Source organism: Chelonia mydas, chromosome 11 (assembly GCF_015237465.2).
Source record: "Chelonia mydas isolate rCheMyd1 chromosome 11, rCheMyd1.pri.v2, whole genome shotgun sequence".
Taxonomy (NCBI): domain Eukaryota; kingdom Metazoa; phylum Chordata; order Testudines; family Cheloniidae; genus Chelonia; species Chelonia mydas.
In genome coordinates, this window is record NC_051251.2 from 55,748,511 (window position 1) to 55,769,567 (window position 21,057).

At 41.9% G+C, this 21,057-nt stretch overlaps 1 protein-coding gene across 10 annotated transcripts in view; it reads left to right on the forward strand.

Moving 5' to 3' along the window:
• The window catches only part of CCDC150 (coiled-coil domain containing 150), a 44,552-nt gene that overhangs the window by 5,117 nt on the left and 18,378 nt on the right, over positions 1–21,057 (forward strand). For 5 of the 10 annotated variants that reach the window (XM_037913021.2, XM_037913023.2, XM_043525211.1 and 2 more), the window contains 10 exons: positions 267–383; positions 7,078–7,207; positions 11,545–11,588; positions 12,669–12,761; positions 14,092–14,199; positions 15,676–15,800; positions 16,076–16,253; positions 16,772–16,840; positions 17,578–17,670; positions 19,231–19,314. In XM_037913021.2, coding sequence (XP_037768949.1) covers positions 267–383; positions 7,078–7,207; positions 11,545–11,588; positions 12,669–12,761; positions 14,092–14,199; positions 15,676–15,800; positions 16,076–16,253; positions 16,772–16,840; positions 17,578–17,670; positions 19,231–19,314 — 1,041 coding nt within the window. Of the gene's footprint in view, positions 1–266; positions 384–7,077; positions 7,208–11,544; positions 11,589–12,668; positions 12,762–14,091; positions 14,200–15,675; positions 15,801–16,075; positions 16,289–16,771; positions 16,851–17,577; positions 17,671–19,230; positions 19,315–21,057 lie in introns of those variants that run through there. The other 5 variants (XM_037913022.2, XM_037913024.2, XM_037913028.2 and 2 more) reach the window with 5 other exon arrangements.

A 21,057-nucleotide genomic window follows, 5' to 3' on the forward strand; every position in this document is an offset into this window, starting at 1 on the left:
TAAACACAAATTTTGGTCCAGGTGCCAAAACTGTCTGGTTATTAATACATTTTCCATAGCTGAATGGGTTGTTTGGTATTGTTTCCTTGCTTTACCACTTCCATGAAATACTTACTCCATAGTGTTATATCACATTTAGCAGATCACTGGATAGTACTAATAATGGTTGCTTTGCTGTATTGAACCCCTATCTGCTTCATTAATCTTCAGGTTTTTATGGCTTGGTGCTGTCTCCAGCCACATACCCCGTCTTTTGTCTCTTATAGCTAAGGGAGCAGCTTTTCCAGGAGGCAAGCCTGCGGGAGTCTTTGGAGGAATCCCAAGCAACCATGCTGCAACGTGTGCAGGATATGGAGATAACAGTGGAGGCAGAACGGGAACAGGTTGGAGAAGCACAGCACCTCTTCCACTTTTCCTTTGTCTTTTTTTCTTTTTCTTTTTTTTTTTTTTTTGCCTCGCAGGAAGAATAATAAGAGGTTGGAGTGTTCTTCCTGGAGAGCAGTTAACATACCTTTGTAATCACTTAGCTTCAGTATGCAAGGGAAAAGGGAATCTTGATTAAATTTTAATGAGGTGTTAAAGGTCTAAAAGTTGACAAGCAATTCAATATGAATGCTCTGCAGAGAAACAGACCAGCAACTGTGAGATCCAGCAAAAGTAAAAATAAAGCAAGCAGAAAGTCCTGCAGCAGAGTGAGGGCAATTAAGTTTATTGCACTGAATGTAGCGCGTATGATTACCTGCCTTGTGGGTAGATGGCCTGTGTGCGCATTCAGTGCAAGCACCTCATGGTCCGAGGACACAGTACAGGCTCTTGAGATCAGAATGGCTGAACTGGAGGAGCTAAGGGGGACAGAGATGTACATAGATAAGACTTCCCTGGACACAGTAGAGCAGAAGTGAAGGGAAACATTCCCATAGTTGGGATCCTCCTTCCAGATGATGTCATGGTATCCTCTCACAGTGAGCATAACTCTCTGGGGACGGGATGCCTGTTATTAGGAAGAAACAGGTAATAGTAACGGGGGATGCAATTATTAGAAATATAGATAGCTGGGTTTGCGACGACTGGAAGAACCGCACAGTGAATTGCCTGCCAAGTGCAAAGGTTACAGACTTCTTGCAATATCTATACAGACTTTTGGGCAGTTCTGGGGAGGAGCCGGGGTCATGGTATACGTATACCACTGACATAGGGAAAGATAAAAGAGTCCTGGAGGCCAAATTTAGACTGTTAGATAAGAGATTAAAATTCAGGACCATCATGGTAGCACTCTCTGAAATGCTTCCAGATAGGCAGAACTGCAGGGTCTCGGATAGTATTGGGAAGAGGGATTTAGGATTATTAAGAACTGGGAAACCTTTTGGGAATGGAGGAGCCTGTATTGGAAGGATGGGCTCCACCTAAACCAAAACAAAAAACCAGATTACTGGCATGTAAAATTAAAAAGGTCATAAAGTTTTTAAGCTGAGGGTAAGCCAACAGTGCAGAGATGCACAGAATTCGGACAAACCCATCCGATTTATTAAAGAGGATACTCCATACCTAATAAAGAAAACAGGATAGAAGTTGATAAAGTAGAGGTAAGGACTGAAGAAAAACAGTCAAACAAAAAAGAGTGCTATTCAATTACACGACATGCAGGCAGACAATTAAATACAGTAACTCCTCACTTAATGTTGTAGTTATGTTCCTGAACAATGTGACTTTAAGTGAAACAATATTAAGCGAATCCAATTTCCCCATAAGAATGAATGTAAATGTGTTAGGTTCCAGGAAAAAAATTTTTTTGCCATACAGTACAGTACTATAGTTGGGAGGTGCTCCCGCCTTACCCCACACAGGCACAGCCCGCTGGCACTGCAGACAATGAGGCTGGCAAAGAGGCTGAAGGTGCTGTAGGCTAGAAGAAGCACGTTGTGCAGCAGCAACGGCAGCTTCCCCTACTCTGCAAGCACCAGGGGCAGGGGGCTCAACCCTTAGCTCGCCCACTCTACCCCTTCCCCCAAGCCCCCACCCTTAACCCGCCTCTTCTTCCCCCCCACCTCCTCCCCCTTTACTCCGCATGCCGTGTCCTCCCTCCCCTGCCTCCTGTCCGGGGCAATCAGCTGGCTTGCGGCATTCAAGAGGGAGGGGGAGAGGAACGAGGACTCAGCCCACAGGCTCCGCCTCCCTCCCCTGCCTCCTGAATGCCGCAAGCCAGCTGATTGCAGGGGGCAAGGGAAGGAAAAAGAGAGGCTGCACGGGGCGTCCTTGCTCCTCCTCCATGCCCCCCCCATGCCCCCGCAGCAATCAGCTGGCTTGTGATGTTCAGGAGGGTGGTTGGAGGAGCGAGGACTCTGAGCACAGCCTCTCCCCTGGCTCCTGCCCACAGCAGTCAGATGATTTGTGGCATTCAGGAGTGGGGGGGAGCCTGCGGGTCGAATCCTCGTTCCTCTCCCCTCCCTCTTGAACGCCGCAAGCCAGCTGATTGCCACGGGCAGGAGGTGAGGGGGGAAGGCGCTGATCTGTGGGGTCTGCCGGTGGGCGGGAGGTGCTGAGGGGAGGGTGTAGAGGAGCTGATGGAGGGGAGCGGTGGCTGCCGGCTGTGGACAAAGCAGGCACCCAGACGACGTTATAGCAAAGCATTGCACAACTTTAAATGGAGCATGTTCTGTAACTGAGCAGGGATGTAAGATCGAAACAATGTTAAGCGAGAGGATGTTAAGTGGGGAGCTCCTATAGTAACCAATTTTGTAAGTGCTTGTATACAAATACAAAAAGTCTAAATACTAAGATGAGTGAACTTGACTGCCTGGTATTAAATGAGAATATTGATATAATAGGCATCATAGAAACTTGCTGAAATGATGATTATCCATGTGACATGATTATATCAGGGTATAAAATATATAGGAATGATAGAGTAAGTTGCACTGGTGGAAGAGTATCAGAGGGGTAACCGTGTTAGTCAGTCTCCATGCATCTGAAGAAGTGGGTTGTTTACCCACAAAAGCTTATGCCCAAATAAATGTTAGTCTTCAGGGTGCCACCGGACTCCTCATTGTACTAGTGGAAGAGTGGCATTATATGTGAAAGAAAGCTTAGAGTCAAATGTAGTAAAAATCTTAAATGAATCAAATAGTGTCATGGTATCTCTATAGATAGAAATTCCATGCTTGAATAATAACCGTAGGAATATACTACTGACCACCTAACCAGGATGGTGACCTTTATTGTGAGACACTCAGGGAGATTAGAAAGGCTACACAAACAGAAAACCCAGTAGTAATGTAAGGAATTTCAACTATCCCCCTATTGACTGGGAATATATCACCTCAGGATGGGAGGCAGAGAGATAAAATTTCTAGACACTGTTCATGACTGCTTCTTGGAGCAGCTAGTTCTGGACCCACAAGGGGAGAGGCAATTCTTGATTTAATTCTAAGTGGCACACAGGATCTGGTCCAAGAGGTGAATATAGCTGAATCACTCAGTAACAGCAGCCATAATGTAATTAAATTTAATATCCTTGTAAAGAGTAAAATACTAAAGAAACCCAGCACAGTAGCACTGAACTTCAAAAAGGGGAACTACACATAATGAAGAGGTTAGTTAAATGAAAATTGAAAGGAACAGTCGTGAGTGAAATGCCTGCAAGCTGCATCGGAACTTTTAAAAAACACCATAATAGAGGCTCAAAACTACATGTATGCCCCAAACATGTAAAAATAAAATAAAAAAAATGTAAAATGCCACCATGGCTAAAAAGCCAAGTAAAAGATGGCTAGAAACAGAAAGACCTCTTTTAAAAATTGGAAGTCAGAGCCTAATAAGGAAAATAGAAAGGAGCAAAACTTGGTTAAGTCAAGTATTGCCAAAAAAAGAATTTGAAGAGCAACAAGCAAAAGGCACAAAAACGAACAGCAAAAAATTGTTTAAGTACATGAGCAGCAGGAAGCCTGTGCCACTGCTGGACGATTGAGGAGATGAAGAAAGCACTTCAGAAGGACAAAGCCGTGACAGAGAAGCTAAATGTATCAATCATCATTGCAGAGGGTGTGAGGGAGATTCCCGCACTAGAGCCATTTTCAGGAAATATCCCAGATTGTGGTGTAAATAAAGGAGGTTTTGGAATAAACTGTTTAATTAAACAGTAATAAGTCACCAGGCCCAGCTGGTATTCACCCAAGAATTCTGAAAGAACTCAACTATGAAATTTCAGAACTACTAACTGATGCGGAACTTCTCTCGTAAATCAGCTCCTGTGGCAGGTGACTGGCGGATAGCTAATGGGATGCTGACATTTTAAAAAAAGGCTCCAGAGGCGATCCTGGCAATTACAGGTCAGGAAGCCTAATTTCAGTAACGGGCAAAGTGGTTGAAACTATTATAGAGAGCAGAATTATCAGACACATAAGTGAACACGATTTGTTGGGGAAGATCAACATGGCTTCTGTAAAGGGAAGCCATGCCTCCCCACTCAGAATTTTTGAGGGTGTCAACCAACATGTGAACAAGAGTGATGAAGTGGATATAGTGTACTTGGACTTTCAGAAAGCCTTTGACACGGTCTCTCACCAAAGGCTCTTAAACAAAGTAGGCAGTCATGGGATAACAGGGAAAGTCCATGAGACTGGTTAAAAGATAGGAAACAAAGGGGGCGGAATAAATGGTCAGTTTTCACAGTGGGAGAGAGGTAAATAGCAGAGTCCCCCAAGGATTTGTACTGGAACCAGGGCTGTTCACTATACTCCTACGTGATCTGGAAAAAGGGGTAATCAGTGAAATGACAAAGTTTACAGACAATACAAAATGATTCAAGATAATTGAGTCCAAAGCAGACTGCGAAGAGTTACAGAGGGATCTCACAAAACTCAGTGACTGGAAAACAGAAGGGCAGATAAAATTCAGTGTTGCTAAATGCAAAGTAATGCACACTGGAAAACATAATCCCAACTGTACATACAAAATGATGGGATCTGAATTAGCTTTTACCACTCAAGAAAGATCTTGGCGTCGTTGTGGTTAGCTTTCTGGATACATCTGCTCAATGTGCAACAGCAATCAAAAAAGCAACAGAATGTGAGGAATCATTAGGAAAGGGATATATAAGACAGAAAATATCATAATGCCACTATATAAATGCATGGTACACCCACACCTTGAATACGGCATGCAGTTCTGGTCACTCTATCTCAAAAAAAAAGATATTAGAAGTGGAAAAAGTACAGAGATGGGGGAGTGGGGAGAGAGAGAAGATGAGGGGTATGGAACACCTTCCATTTGAGAAGAGATTAAAAAGATGGGGACTGTTCAGTTTAGAAAAGAGACAACTAAGGGTGGGATATCTCAGATATAAAAGCACAAATGGCACGGGGGAAAAATTATTTACCCCTTCACAAAGTACAAGAACCATTGGTCACCCAATGAAATGAATAAGGCAGCAGGATTAAAACAAACTTCTCCACAAAATGCACAGTCAACCTGTGAAGCTCATTGCCAGGGGATGTTATGAAGGCCAAAAGTATAACTGGGTTAAAAAAAAAGTTCATGGAATATAGGTTCATCAATGGCTATTAGCCACTATGGTCAGGGATGCAACTCCCTGCTCTGGGTGTCCCTAAACCTCTGACTGCCAGAAACTGAGACTGAACAATGGGATGGATTACTTGATAAATTCTCCTGTTCTGTTTGTTCTCTCTGAAGCATCTGGCACTGGTCACCGTTGAAAGACAGGATACTGGGCTAGATGTACCATTGGTCTGACCCTGTATGGCCATTCTTATGGAAGGCCTCTGTATGTACTGTGGTTTTATTAAGGAATCTACATTGATATTCATGATACACCAGAACATGAAGGAAGTTAATTATTACTGGTTTATCCTAAGTTTTCAGTTGGCAATTTCTCTAATTTTAGTTAAGGGTTTTGGGTTTTTTTTTGTCTTTTCAATATTATGAGTGGTACAAATGTTTTCAGTGTTTTATAAGTAACTAAGCAATATTGAACATTAAAAAGAAATATGCATAGTAGTATCAGCTAGCAAATACCAGCTTTCTGCTAGAAAACAACATTTCTGAAGATATTCCATAGAGTTCTTAAACCTTCTGGAGTAACAATGTTTTCCCCATGAATTCCCATAATAACAAAGGTGGCTTTTGGTTCACAAGTGCATTTGCAATATGAAGCCCTTGTGAAGCACGAGGGAGGTGAATGCAGAGAGAGATTTGGTTATACTTCAGATAAACCAAAAAAAAAACCCCAAGCAACAAAGGCTGCCTAAACATTTCTAAATCCACAGCACTTGCAACAGGACTACAAACAACAAAAAACTAGGTGTGAGATTTATTCATGTTTAAATGAATCAAATGAGCAAACACTGATTCATTTATGTATTTTGTCAATCCTGGGAAAACAGGTTTTGAGCTGTCAAGCATCTGCTTAATCTCTGTTCTTTCAAGCCCTTCTGCTGCCTCTGGAATTGTTCAGCATACTGCTAGTAGAAATTTCATACTTTCTTCTTTTCCTAGCTTTTGTGAATTATCTTAAGATTCTTGTAGACTTCAAGTTGTACAGGAAACTAACAGTGAATGAGCAAAACAAGATTGGATTAAAAGGAGAGAAAACGGTTTAATTTAATTCATCCCATGCTTTCTGATGTTTGTATTTATCACAATGTCCTGTTTTGATAAGTAATGCGAGAAGAGACAGAATGGTTCATATGTTCAGACCTTGCTTACTTAACAGTCTGTTTTCAGTGGCAGATCCACAAACCCTGTCTTTCTGTGATCCTTGTTAATGCAATCGCAGGCCACCCTGCTAATTTGATTTCACTTCTCTTATAATACATGTTTTTATTACCTCTAGCTCCACCCCTTTGCATAAAGTAAGCAGGCAATCGGGACCCTTTCTACAACCTCTGATACCCCACTAACTGCCCTTTGTGATTCTTCTTTAAAACATTATGCTTGAACAATCTGATTAGCTTTTTCCTCTCCAATAGGCTAACCTTTTAGATTCCGAAACTTGCTTAGATTCTCATGTTTTTATAAAACTCTATATCCCAGAGAAAATCTGATTGTGTGATATCCCTATAGGTACAGGTGCTGCAGCAGGACTGCCATGGCCTGCGCAAGGATGTCCAGCTTGCCCGAGAGAGGTTACAGAAGGAGAAGGAGAGAACTGTACAGCTGGGGCAGGAGTGTACACAGCTGAAAGCTGACCTGGGTATGATAGCAGGTCCTCAGCTAGGATTGAGTATTGCCTTTTTTATTTTCAGTTTTCACCAAACAAGTTAGCAGTGATTGGACCACTAACATAGTGAACATCAGTGTAAATGGGGTAGGATCTGAGGCCAAAACGGGAAAAGAACAAGTTAAGAATTACTTAGACAAATTAGATATCTTCAAGTTGGTAGGGCCTGATGAAATACATCCCAGAACACTTAAGGAACTGGCTGAAGAGATTGCTGAGCCATTAGCAATTATCTTTGAGCACTCCTGGAGGACGGAAGAGATCTCACAGACCTGGAAAAGGGCAAATATAATATCTATCTATAAAATGGGGGAGAAGGACAACCCAGGGAATTATAGACCAGTCAGTTTAACTTCAGTACCCAAAAAGATGATGGAGGAAATAATCAAACAATTTGTAAGCATCTAAAAGAAAACAGCGTGATAAGTAACAGTCAACATGGATTTGTGAAGAACAAATCATGGCAAATCAACCTAATATCCTCTTTTGACAACAAGCTGGTGGATGTGGGGAAGCAGTAGATGTGATATATCTCAACATTAGTAAGGTTTTGATATTGACACACTTGACCTTCTCATAAACAAACCAGTGATATATAGCCTTGACAAATCTACTATAAGGTGGGTATATAACTGATTGCAAAAACAAAACAGAAAGTAGTTGTCAATGGTTCACAATCAAGCTGGAAGGGCATATCGAGTGGGGTTCTGCAGGGATCTCTCCCAGGTCCAGTTCTATTCAATATTCTCATAAATTATTTGGATAACGGCACAGAGAGTACACTTATAAAGTTTATGGACCATACCAAGGTGGGAGAGGTTGCAAGCGCCTTGGAGCACAGGATTAGAATTCAAAATGATCTGGACAAACTGGAGAAACGGTCTTAAATAAATAGGATGAAATTCACTAGGACAAATGCGAAGTACTACATTTAGGAAGGAATAGTCAATTGTACAAACACAAAATGGGAAATGACGGCCTCGGAAGGAGTACTGCAGAAAAGGGATCTGGGTGTTAACTGGATCACAAACTAAATGAGAGTCAACAATATAATACTGTTGCCAAAAAAAAAAAAAAAGCGAACATCATTCTGGGATGTATTAAACAGGAATGATTTAAGCAAGACACGAGCAGTAATTCTTCCACTCTACTCAGCACTGATAAGGCCTCAGCTAGCATGCTGTGTCCAATTGTGGGCACCACACATTGGAAAAGATGTGGACAATTTGGAGAAAGTCCAGAGGAGAGCGACGAAAATGATTAAGTCTAGAAAATATGACTTATGAGGAAAGATTTAAAAAAAGGAGTTTGTTTAGTCTGGACAAAAATAGACTGAAGGGGGATATGATAACTCTTCAAGTATATAAAAGATTGTTACAAACAAGAGGGTGATACATTGTTCTCCTTAACTACTGAGGACAGGACAAGAAGTACTGGGCTTAACTTGCAGCAAGGGAGATTTAGGTTAGACATTAGGAAAAACTTCCTAACTGTAAAGGTAGTTAAGTGCTAGAATGAATTACCGAGGCAGGTTGTGGAATCTCTGTCATTGGAGGCTTTTAAGAACAGGTTAGACAAACACCTGTCAGGGATGGTCTAGATTATACTTAGTCCTGCCTCAGTGCTGGGGACTGGACTAGATGATCTATTGAGGTTCCTTCCAGTCCTACATTTCTATGATTCTGATTTGTTAGCCCTGCAACACCTTCCCTACCAGACAGCAGAGGCTTGAGTGACCGAGGTCCATCATTTCAAAGCTGGCAGGGTCCTCCTGATAGGATACAGCTATACTGGCTAATGGGAGGACTGCTGGTTATGAGGTGATGGACTCTTGAAGACACTTCTCTTGGCTTTTATCTGAAGCTGCTGAACCTTTTCTTAGCTGGAGGAAAGTGGCTGCAGTAATAATAGGGAGAAGGGAATAGAATGATAGCAATTTTCTTAATGGATTTAATCAATGCGAGTCTCTTTCAGAGAAGATTTGAGCTAGTGAGTAATCATAGGACTTCATTCTTGAACTGATATTTGGGTATTATGCTGGTTGCTAATGACTTGATCTTTTGGAGCTATGGGCAGAGGTATAAGTTAGCACAGCATGAAAAGTTCCCTTACCGCTTTTCCTTTAGATAATTTGGGAGATGCTGTGAGAAGCACTGTGATGCAGGGGAGGGATTTAATGAGGAACACAACAGCCTCGCGGAACAAAGATATCAGTGCATGAAAATTTAGTTGATCTGATCAGGAATCCCTGCTTCAGTGAAGTAAGTCCGGTGGAATCTCCACCCAATTCCAAACAAAAGTTACACACTTGCAGAATGAAAGGACCATTCCTCCTGGTATCTGCTATTTTTCTTTAAAAATAAAACAAAAAATAAAATCCCTGGCCCCCACCCCCAAAAAATCCTCAATATTGCCTAAGCGTTCTTCCTAGGGTTCCTTCCTTCAAGACCTGTCTGTTTCAGATTCTAGTTCCTTTTGCCAGAGAGCCACTCCCTCTTTCTTTATATTCAGGATGAAATTTAATGACCCATATCTGCCTCATTGAGACAGCAATAATTAACCTGCAGCTTGATTAAGGGTTCCAGCACCCACTAGGAGGATATGAAAACAGGAGAATCTTGCCACCCTGTTATAGTAGGATTGAATGGGTGGGAAGAGACCTCTCTTCCTGTACAAACACAGAACAGTTTCCTTTTCCCCCAAACAAAAATCCATCTATTACCCAAGTGCCAAATTTAGGCTGAAACTTAGTGAATTTCTAGTATGCACTAAAGGATTAAAACCTGGTACTTGTCACCAGTGTTCCCTTTAAATTTTCCCACCCATGTGCGGAATGAATTTTGTTGTGTGCACCAATATGGAGGTGATGTGTGACACATCACCTCCATATTGGTGCACACAACAAAATTCATGTGGCGGGGTGGAGCCAAAGGGTTTGGAGTGTGGGAGGGGGCTCAGGGCTGGGGCAGAGGGTTGGGGTGGGAGGGTTCTGTCTGGGGGTGCGGGCTCTGGGGTAGGGCCAGGGATGGGGGCTCAGGGCTGGGGTGCAGGATGTGTGTGAGGGCTCGGTGGAGCTGGGGCTGAGAGGTTTGGGGTGCATTGGTGCTCCCTGGGGCTATGATGGAGAGGACTCCCTGCAGCAGCACCTGGGCTAGAGGGGAGAGGTACCTCTACCCCAGCTGTGGCAGATCCAGGCTGGGCTGGGTCGGGGCCAGGGGAGGGATGCCTGTCCCCCGGCCGCGGCAGGGCTGGGTTGGGGCCAGAGTGCCCGTCCCCCAGCCGTAGCAGGTCCGGGGCCAGGCTGGGTTGGGGCCAGGGGAGGGGTGCCTGTCCTCCCAGCAGGGCCAGGCTGGGCCAGGAGAGGGGTGACACGGTAGGTCTGGGGCTTGGGGAGTGGCATCTCTCCCCAACGGAGCCCTGAGTGCCTGTGCAGTGCTTAATAGGCATCTGTGTGGCCATGCAGCTTTAGAGGGAATTTAGCTTGTCACCATGTACTTTGATCCCTACCCCACAGATTGAATTAGGAAGAAATGAAATGGCATTTTTCATTTAACATTTTTTTCTTTAGCTTCTCCAAAGGGAGTTTGCTTACCTCTGGGGGAAAGATTCATGCAGAAAGTAAAAGTGAAATTATCCTTCTGATTAAGGCTTTCTTCCTTTGTTATTTGAAATATCTTTTGGCTGACCTTTCCAGATTGTACTTTGGATGTTGTAACCAAGAATCTTTGACTGGCTTCATTTTTATATTCTTTACATTCATGTATCTCTCATCCTCTTCACCTTTGTCAGTATCTCGTTCAGAAGCAGTGCAGAACTGGAAGAGGCATGTTATACAGATAGTTCATTCAGACCAACACAAGTACATTCTTTTTCTATCCTGTGTGTGTTTAAACTAGGGGCCTGAGTTTTTAGACACAAAAACATATATGGTATTGCACATAATTTGTGTGTACAATTGCCACATCATTCAGATTATGAGTACAGCTACCCAGGATGCATGTGCAATCCCAGCCATTGCATGGATGAGGGAGAGGTACAATTGTATGCTTTCCTCTTTAAAAAAAAAAAAAAAAAAAAAGTAGTAGTCTTGCCTGTGATTAACAGGAAGGAAGGATGTGCTCGACAGTGACCCTGCTGAAAGGTTAGATCCATCAGTAAAAGTGTTATCAGACAGAGCAGCATGTTTATGGAAATCTTTCATATTTGTTCCATATTCAGTTACCTAAGCAAGCCACTTTAATTAAGAAGGTGACATTTTGATTTACAACCATATAGTTTCATGGCTTTGTTTTGATTTTTCTCTGCCTTAGATTCCAGAAACTGCATCATTTCCCAGCTCAGTGAAGAAGCAAAAGTAAGTTGTAAACATGGTTGGAGGGGGAAAGAGTTGATTTTTCTCCTTTTTCTAATGTAAGAAGCAAAATACCACTGTACCTCAGTCCTGACCTGCAGGCCCTCTGTTAATCCTCTCATGTACAGGGACTGTTATATGGGTGAGATTGGATAATGCCTTTTTTATGTGAACAAATGCCACCCAGAGACTCAAGGCTAAATAAAATTAAGGCCACTTTAATTCTGAAGAAGAACGTCTACACAGGGGCTTAATGTGGTTCAACTAATCCATTTTAAATTCACACTTTTTAGTTAGTTCAGATAATTTTTTCTCAGTTCCCTGTGTAAGACAAGCCCTTAAAGGCTACTAAACAGTTAGCAAAACAGGGATTAATGTCACAAGTTATGTGCCTAATCTAGGTTTGTCTTTGTTTTTTGGAGGTATTTGCTAAATGGGGAAGGGCTCCTATCAGTGAAGAGTCCAGAGTTGAATGCAAAATTCCAAGTGTGGCTGCAACAGGGTCATAGAAAGAGGCTATTTACTTTCTAATCCATTATTATTTATTTTGTGTATTGCAGTAGTGTGTAGGAGCCTGAGTGTCTTTATGTGGTCTTTATGTGGTCTGTGTATATGCAGCCCAAAGCTGTGCTTGAAAGCAAAAAGGTTTTAGTGAAGTCAAGGCTTGGTATGTACAAGCAGTACTGCAGCAATGGTGATAGATGAGCCGATGTAGGATTTGTGGCAGGAGGAGTGTTTAGGGTCAAGAATGGTGCCAAGATCACTGACAGTAAAGACAAATAGGTGTTTTGAGTTGATATGAGGTTGTGCTTGGCTATCCAAATAAAGAAAAGACACATGCAGAAAAGGCTAACTGGAGTCTCATAATCTTGGCTGTCATTGGCAAAGGAAGTTTATATTAATGGAGCCCAGGCTGGCATCTGCAGGTGCTCCGGTAGCACTGTCACAGGCTAACCAGCTCTGTTAAACAAAAGGCGAGAGACAAATGTGAAATGCCCTGAAATTCTTGGCTGGATGATGAAATACACTGGGTCTGTTTTAACCTTTTCTCAGGGAGAAATTCTGTTTGATTCTTCCCTTTAGAATGCACAGCTGTCTTTCAGCAAAGAACACGAGGAAAATGTGCAGCTGCGATCTGAAATAACAGCTCTGCGAGAGACAGCAGAAAAAGTACAGGTAATGAAAGTAGCATCTCTTGCCGTACCACGGAGCTAAGATATGGGGGCAGGATCTACAATGACTCATTGAGTGTGATGCTCACATCTTGGTATGCCTCCCTGGTCTGGGGTAAAGCTACACAATGAAAGCTGCACAGTCTGCTTGCTGAGCTGGTGACAATGAAGAGGCTTCAGATACAAATGTTAAATATGATGACTTAGTTTCTTGATATCGTAATTTGAAATCCCAAAACATTCGCTTTAGTTTATGATCTCTGATTTAGCTACGATTCTAAGATAGGCTTCCATTCTTGTGGCTGCTTTTATGGATATACTTAGACTTCTAAGAAGGTGCAATTTCTACATATTGAAAAGGTATATTAGGGCTGTTGTCCCTAATATAACTCATCTCTAACATAAGGGCTGAACATAATTGTGGATTCTCCATTACTTGAAGACTTTAAATCAAGACTGGATAGCTTTCTAAAAGAGATGTGATAGCTCAAACAGAACTTACTGGCTTGATGCAGGATTTACTGGATGTGTTGTTATGGCCTATGTTAGGCTGGAGTCAAGATGATTATAATGATCCCTGCTGGCCTTAGAATCTATAAAAGACACTTAATTGCTGCTTTAGTAAAAACAAGATGTGCTGCAAAATGTTTGGAGTTTTTGGCTATCTAATGCTCTCCTTCACTTCCATCCTGTACAACAGTTTTTCTGTTTAGCAGCAGCTCTTCAGTGAAGTGAATGGATCTTTCCAGTGTTAGAGTTTTGGCATTTCTGCAGCATTGCTGTAGTGTAAATTGTAAAGAGATGTCCCTTACAAAAAAGCGTTCTGTAATGATTTTATCACGGAGCTGAGAATAGTACCTAGATCTCGTGATTTCCAGTCCTGTATTTTTGTCACAAGGCCATCTTTCACTTCCTGGAGAAAGGCAAAAGGCAACTTGCATCTAGACAGTCCTACAGTGATTGGTTCTAGACAATTTATTTTTTAAACTATAGAATGGAATCTGGTCCTTTGTTCTTGCCCTGCGCTACTTCAAATATTAAGTGTCATTGAGTGAATCAGGATAGAGCTTCAGTACCATTAGCTTTGCTGATACTGGTTTGTGCAAGTCTTACAGTATTTTTACAGCAGCACACTTTGTGACCCTTCCACTGAAAACTGGTGTTATCTGAACAGTTTTCTCAGTGGACCAGGTTATAGCAAAGGTCAGACTGACCTTCAGAACTGCAAGATGATGGGGGTAGAGGAAAGAGAAAAGAAATTGATAGGTTTGTAAGTGTTTTTATTTCTACTATAGAAAGTTTGAAATAAAACGTGTGTGTTTTCCCCTCTGTAGGCCATTAATGACCAGTTGAACCAACAGTGCTCAGAACTGAGTGCTATGCTTCGAAGAGTTTCCATGGAGAATGCTAAACTCATTTCAGATCATCAGGCCATGCTTAAGGTATGCAGTTCACAATTAGGCAAGTAAAATAGCCACTGTGAAGCATCTGTGGCTCAGAGACCAGGAAGACTAGATGAGGGGAAAGCTAAACAAACCAGTAGTCTACATGAATCCAGTAAAATATTTTATGGATTAAGACTCCGAATTCTAGTCAGCTTGACATAGTTGATTTTGAACACTTGGTATCAAACCCCAATAAAATGTAAAACCATGTTATCTTATAATTCTCCGTCCTCCTCCTGCTTAAATGACAGGTAATATCCTTGATAAAATGAAAATTAATGTGAAGGTAGAATCAGTGCACAGTTTGGTACCCAAGAGTGTGTTTAATTGACTAGATCCAGTCTTTCACCAGGTCACTTATTCTAATATGTATCACCTTCTGGAATTTATTCTTTCTCTGGAGAAAAGAAGAATATTTCTCTTATACTTTCCTTCCTCCACACAATTCCTGCCTTCTCTTCAGTGCAGAACTAGCCCCTGCTCATTCTGGCATCTTTAACTATTTTTCTGTCAGCCAGTTGGTGTCATCAGAGAATGGCACAAAGCATTCTTCCCTTGGGATAGAGAATTCAAAACTTAGACTGATACCAATCTATCAGTCTATCTTCTGGGACTTTACTGATTTCTCAAAGATTAAGGACTTCACTATTTTGGTTTGATGTGTCTAGCAACTATTTATTTAAGAGAGACATTATCAGATTGATGATTTTTTTAATTGACTAAAGAAATTCCAGTTTATGGATGGATACCCTCTAAATCGCAAGTACAGATTTTTAAATAAAAAAAAAAAAGTGTTTATGCTCTCGTGCATTACTTACAAGGGTATTTTGGGCAGGTCGAAAAACACCACCAAATATTTACATTATTTAATATTTTTATGAATGACCTGGAAGAAAACAGAAAATCATTGCTGATAAAGATTGCTGATGACACACACAGTGGGGGAGTGGTAAATAACACAGGCTAAACAGGGCACAAGCGGACAATGTGTTTCCATACAGCCAAATGCAAGGTCTTCTAAGAACAAAATAAAGTCATAGTTACAGGATGGGGGACTGTATCCTGGAAAGCAATGACTCTGAAAGAGATGTGGGGGTCGTGGTGGCTAATAAGCTGAACATCAGCTCCTGGTGTAATGCTATGGCCATGCGCTCATGCAATCCTTGGATGTATAAACAGGGGAATATCAAGCAGGAATAGAGAGTTATCCTACCTCCGTATTTGGCACTGGTGCAGTTTCTACAGGAATACCGTGTCCAATTCTAGTGTCCACATTTCAAGAAAGATGTTGAAAAACTGGAGTGAGTTGTGTTATAATATCCAGTACTAAGAGAGGATACAGAAATCTCCGAACTGACCAGGAGAGAGAGAACTTTGGTTTAAATAGCAGCTTTGTGCCTTCTACCAGTCTTCTTTTGCTGTGGCCTTTGTATAATCTGAATTTTCACACTGACATTTCCTTTCCATCTTTAGGCAGAACAGGAGAGGATGACTCAGAAACTGCTGGAACAAGACTTGCTGCTGGATGCTGCCCGTGCCAACATTATAGGAGAGCTGCAAAGCATGCGGAACGAAAAAGCCCAACTTCAAAAAGAGCTGTGAGTGAGGAATATTCTAAATCTTTATCGTTTGATCTTTTCTCCGTTGCATACTAGCTGTCTTTGGTGTGTCCTGGTCCCTGTATCTCTCCAAGCCTCCTACAGGTTCTACTTATTTTCTGCTGGCTGACACTTAATCGGGACTTTTGAACACAGTAAAACAGGCACCAATAAGCATGTCTAGTATATAATATAAAATCCATTTTCTGTTCATGACATCTAAGATCATGAGGTATAGAACTCCAACTCAGCTGTTTCCTGTATTACTTACACAGGGAGGCCTTGCACACGGAGCATTCTGGCTGCAGACAAAAAGCATGCCTAGCTGAGCAGACGACAACCACACAGAAGGTGCTCCTGGAGTCTACTATTGCTAGACTACGAGGTGAACTGGAGACAGCACTGAAGGAGAGAGGATCTCTACTGTTGGAGAAGGAGAGTCTTCAGCAAGAAGTACAACGGATATTTTCCTGTCTCTTATTTTAAAGGTGTATCATAGTAGAAGACATTTGCATCTGCTTTGCTAAAATTCCCATCCTCCCCAGTGTTGGTCCCATGGTGAAGTAGTATAGTCTCATATTCTCTGCAAATGTGGAAAGATGGGTTGGAACATAATAGTTGGCCTCCTCCCATTCTGATTCTTTGGTGTCATTGCAGACAGCATTGGTGCTATGTCTAGTGGATGAACATAAGAGAGTAGATTGCAATGTAACAGTTATGATGTTGCCTTGCCCTATCAGGGAAGGGAAATGAGGAAAGTGCCCTGCATGTGTAGTAAGGAAGAGAAAGAGGATGGGAGGGATCCACTGTATACAGTTGTTTCTAATTTCAGGGTTGGTCTGTGACCCTTCTGTCTGATATGAAGTGCTACATCTCTCTGTTGGAAGTATTAATGGATCTCTAGGGTGGATCTAGTAGAGTCCCTTTTTGGCTGATTTTAAAAGTGACTTTATTTTAATTCCTTATCGCAGATGAAGAAAGCAGCAAGTGACATAACACAGGAGAGGAACAAACTGGAAGTGGAACTAACTGGGAACAAGGTACTACCAAGTACGCATGACTTCGCTCTGACTTCTGATTCTATCCATTCTTTTGGGTTGGTATCCAAAGTACAAACAGTTTTATCTTAACTGAACCTGTGACAGGGAGGTGAGAGTTTTCTCTAGTACTGATGTTAGTGATGCCAGATGGACTGGAAGGGAGACCTGAATCTTTGGGCTGGACTCCAAGATTGCATCTGCTTTAGCAAACTTTACAGCCATAATTTACCATTGGTGCAGCTCTTTTGACTATCTCAATGATTGTAGCTGTGGTGAGACAGAACTCAGTTGTTTTTACAGCTATATCATCTGTGATTAGACTCAGATCTACACTACAGCTTCCACCATTGCTGGAGGTTGGTGGTCACGTGAGACTCTCGCTGTTCCTTAGCAGTTGAATGAATCACCTCAACAGCATTTTCAGCCCCCACTGAATTTTGAGGTCATATGTACTTATTTTCTGTGTAGCTCTCTCAAACCTGCATTTTAAATGTTGGATCTGTAATGTATACTTGAGTGTGTTTGCAGCATAGTTACTGCTGAGCTTATCTGACAGGTTAACCTCTTGGGGAAGGCTGAATCACTAGTGCTGAAGGGAAGGTAAAAGCAAGTAGCTCTGGGTATGAGGACCTGTGAATAATTCACACACTTGGGGTTGAAATTTGGTCCATTGATTTGTATTGTATCCAAGACACTTAAAAGACATGATTGGAAGTGGATTTTTTCTTGTTTTGAAGCTAGAAATGGGTGCTATGAGATCCACACTGCAGAATCTGGAGAAGGAGAACAAGAGGCTAATAGATCGCTTGGCAGCACTGGAACACCAGCAGGTAACCTGAGTTTTCAGTCAGCTTTTGTTGGCCTGTGTACGCACGCCTTCAGTTTGTTCTAAAATAGGTAGGTAACCCTAGTGTTCTGACTAGCGAGTGACTGTTCCAGGACTCAAACTGCAATCTGAACTAGTTATCCTGATCACATGATATTTCTGTGCCTAGTTTCCAAACTAATGGAATGTGAGAGAGGGGAGACAAAAGAATAAAATAACGGCTACATGTTAATTTTGTTTTCAAGTTTCCATTTGAATTTGTTAAAGGGTGAAAAGTATTCATGCTGTGTGGGAGGGATTTATGAGTAGCTGAAGGGACCACTTATGGTATGGGTTACACTTGGAGGTAGGGGTGTGATTCCAAACTTGTGTTGATGTACCTTTGCTAGCTCTCCTCAAGCTAGAGTGCTAAAAATAGCCATGTAGCCAGGGTAGCACGGGCAGTGACTCCAACTAGTCACCCCGAGTATGTACCCATGGGGTCCTGAAGTACAACTATATCAGGGATTTTCCCATGAGTATTCTGTTCCATTATGTAATGTAGGTGGGACTTTAGCCTATATACACCATAAGATAGACGATAACTGACTTGTATCTGGCTAACACTTCTGTTGGTACTTTGAGATGTCATTTCTGCTGTCCTTTTCCTATCCTCTCTCACTATTGCTCTAGCACTGAAACGTGACCAGTGCTAGAAACACTGGAAGTGTTAGTGGAGACCAGCTGCAGAGTTTTTACCACTGTGTCCTCCAACTGTACTGAGCAGGTCCAGATCTCATGGTAGTAAAAACTGTCTACTCTAGTTGTGTCAACGTGAGACTTTCAGAAAACTTCATTGTAAATAGGTCCTCAAATCAGGAAGCTAGAGAAAATTCAGCTGAAACAGCTTCTGAATGTCTGTCATGTGGTGATCAAAATTATTTATAAGATAGTTAAGTTCTTTAAAGTTAGAATATAAAAAGTGATAGTTTATTTACCATCTCCCCTCCACACACAAAATTAGCTTCACAATAGTTAGTCACCCATTATAGGGGTATGAATCAACAGAATGTTCTGAAGCTTAAAAATAGTTCATCTCCATAATTTTCCCATTCTGTGTTCCTTCTGGTACCTTCTCTCACTCTGAAACATTTTTTTCCCCTAATCCCCTTGCCTCCCCCACTCTCTCTCCTTTGCCAATTCCTTTTCTTCTCCTTTCCCTCTTGCCAGAGAACAGGTTCTTCTGCCATTTACTTTCTTGCTGCCTGTCCTTGAGGTTAGGCTCTGTGATCCAGGGATTGGTCTAGATGGTTGAGAACCAGTGTATGCCGGCTTCTTCCTATAGGCTGAGGTGGCTTAGTACCAAGGTGGTAGAACTACATTTTTCTGCTGCTCTGTTGTTTCACTTGGTGAGACCTCTTGTTCATTTTTAAATGAAAATCTGGACAAAACAGGAGGACAAAGGTAATGCTAAAACTTGAAGGGGAAAAGGGCTAAACCTCGGGGAGAAACAAGATGCTGAAGCCCAAGTCCATTTTGGCTTGTTTTTTCTAGGAGAGGGTGACTTCTGCTCTTGTTTTCCCAGTATGCTCAACAGCAGGTCGAACAGGTTCTAGCAGAGCTGACTGACAGTAAAAATAAACTGGCCTACGACAAAGGAAAGCTTCAGGTACCTGATTTTTGCCTTTATATAAGTTTGTTCAGAAATCCTTCTACCCAGCTGATCCAGGATTATTTAACCACATCTTCACTATTACAGTTGGAAGGAAGTTCTTGTATTTCCTTCTGCAGATGTCATTTGTGCAACAGCTGCCAGATATTTTTAAGTAGTTTGGGATTTAAAACTGTCTTTGATCCTAGTCAGACCATTTATTGCCTTTAGGTAAAAGACTGGGTTGAGATGCCTCACTTATTACAGCTATAGGATTCCGGGTAAACAAGTCATAGGATGTTTGAAAATCATTGAGTAACGAGGAAGGAAAGGGAGGCATTCTAAAGCAACATGCATGTTTAGAAACCCTCAAAGAGAGCTTGGGAGTTTGGAGTGTCTTGGATAAGCAGATTATTCCAAGGAGTAAAATAAGAAGGGACCAGACAGCATGGTTATAAATATAGATAAATAAAATTGAAGTAAGTGCGCAACAGAAGGGGATGGTGAAAGCGAGATACTTTCATTTCTGAGTTGCAGATGGGTGCCTTAGAATTTGGGAAAGGGGTGCATGGATTTTGGTGTGCTTGTGGAAAAACAGCATAGAAGGGGCCAGTGGAGAGAATGGTGGCTATTTACATGGTGAGACAGCTGCATGTCTGTGTAGTGTCGCTGCATGTGGTGATTATTATTATTATTATTATTAGTGAATGCACAAGTGGTACAATAAAGATGGGGAAAGGTTTAAAAATATAACATAGGGAAGTAAGAGATGAAAAACAAAAAATGTTAGAAGTGTCAAAAGGGCTTAGGTAGGCATTACACATGCTTTAGTCATTGTAGCTTCGGGGGCAGCCTTGTGGAGGCTTTAAAGTCCTGATAGACCAGCACGAGATGAGCAGCTATTCATAGGTGTACAGTTTTCTCAGCCTCACTGCAGCTACACAGAGGGCTGTTCCTGAGTCCGCAGGGGTGGTCATTTGCTGCACACCACATCTGAAATGGTTGAGTTTGCACCAGAGACAGCATGGCAACTCGAGGCCAGGAGTCTCTTGTGAAGCGCTGAGTGATGAGGGAGGAGTTTCTTACAGGGGGAGCAGCTTGTTCCCATTCTGCTCACCAGAATGTGATGAGATGGTCGGTAACAAAGTCCATATTGGTCTTTTATTGATGAGTGGGTGGCAAAACACCTCCTATATATCTTTGAAAAGTGGCAGTTGTAGTATCTCCTGGATTGTGTCAAGGAGGTTCTTTCCTGCAACAGAAGGCCTGATGTTAGGAGACTGGTAGCCACTTATGTTTTGTGGTTCCTGTTGTTAGTCTCATTGTTAGATTCAATTGTACATCAACTAGCTTTGTGTGGGGAGAGTTTTTGGCCACACAGGAGCACACTAGTCTCTAAGTAGCAAAGAGCTATCGCCAAGCTGTGCGGTGTTTGCGCATTAGCTCCCCAAGCTGAGCCTGCAAGCTTATTGAAGAAGCCATTTCTTTTCTTAATCTTCTGAGCTACCTTGGAGAGGTGAATGTGTGAGCTAGAATTACTCGTAAATATACCGATGATAGTCATAGGTGAGGGGACAAGACACTATACTGAGCTTTATATTAAAATGATTCATCCTGTTTTAATTTTGCCTTTATGTGAAAATAAAGTGACTCTCTTGCTGCTCCTCATATTCTGAGACTTTGCTCAGTGTTAATTTCTTTTAGTTTTACAAACTCTCTCTCTCTGCTTCTCTGGCTGTCTCAAGCTCATTCCTTCTCTTC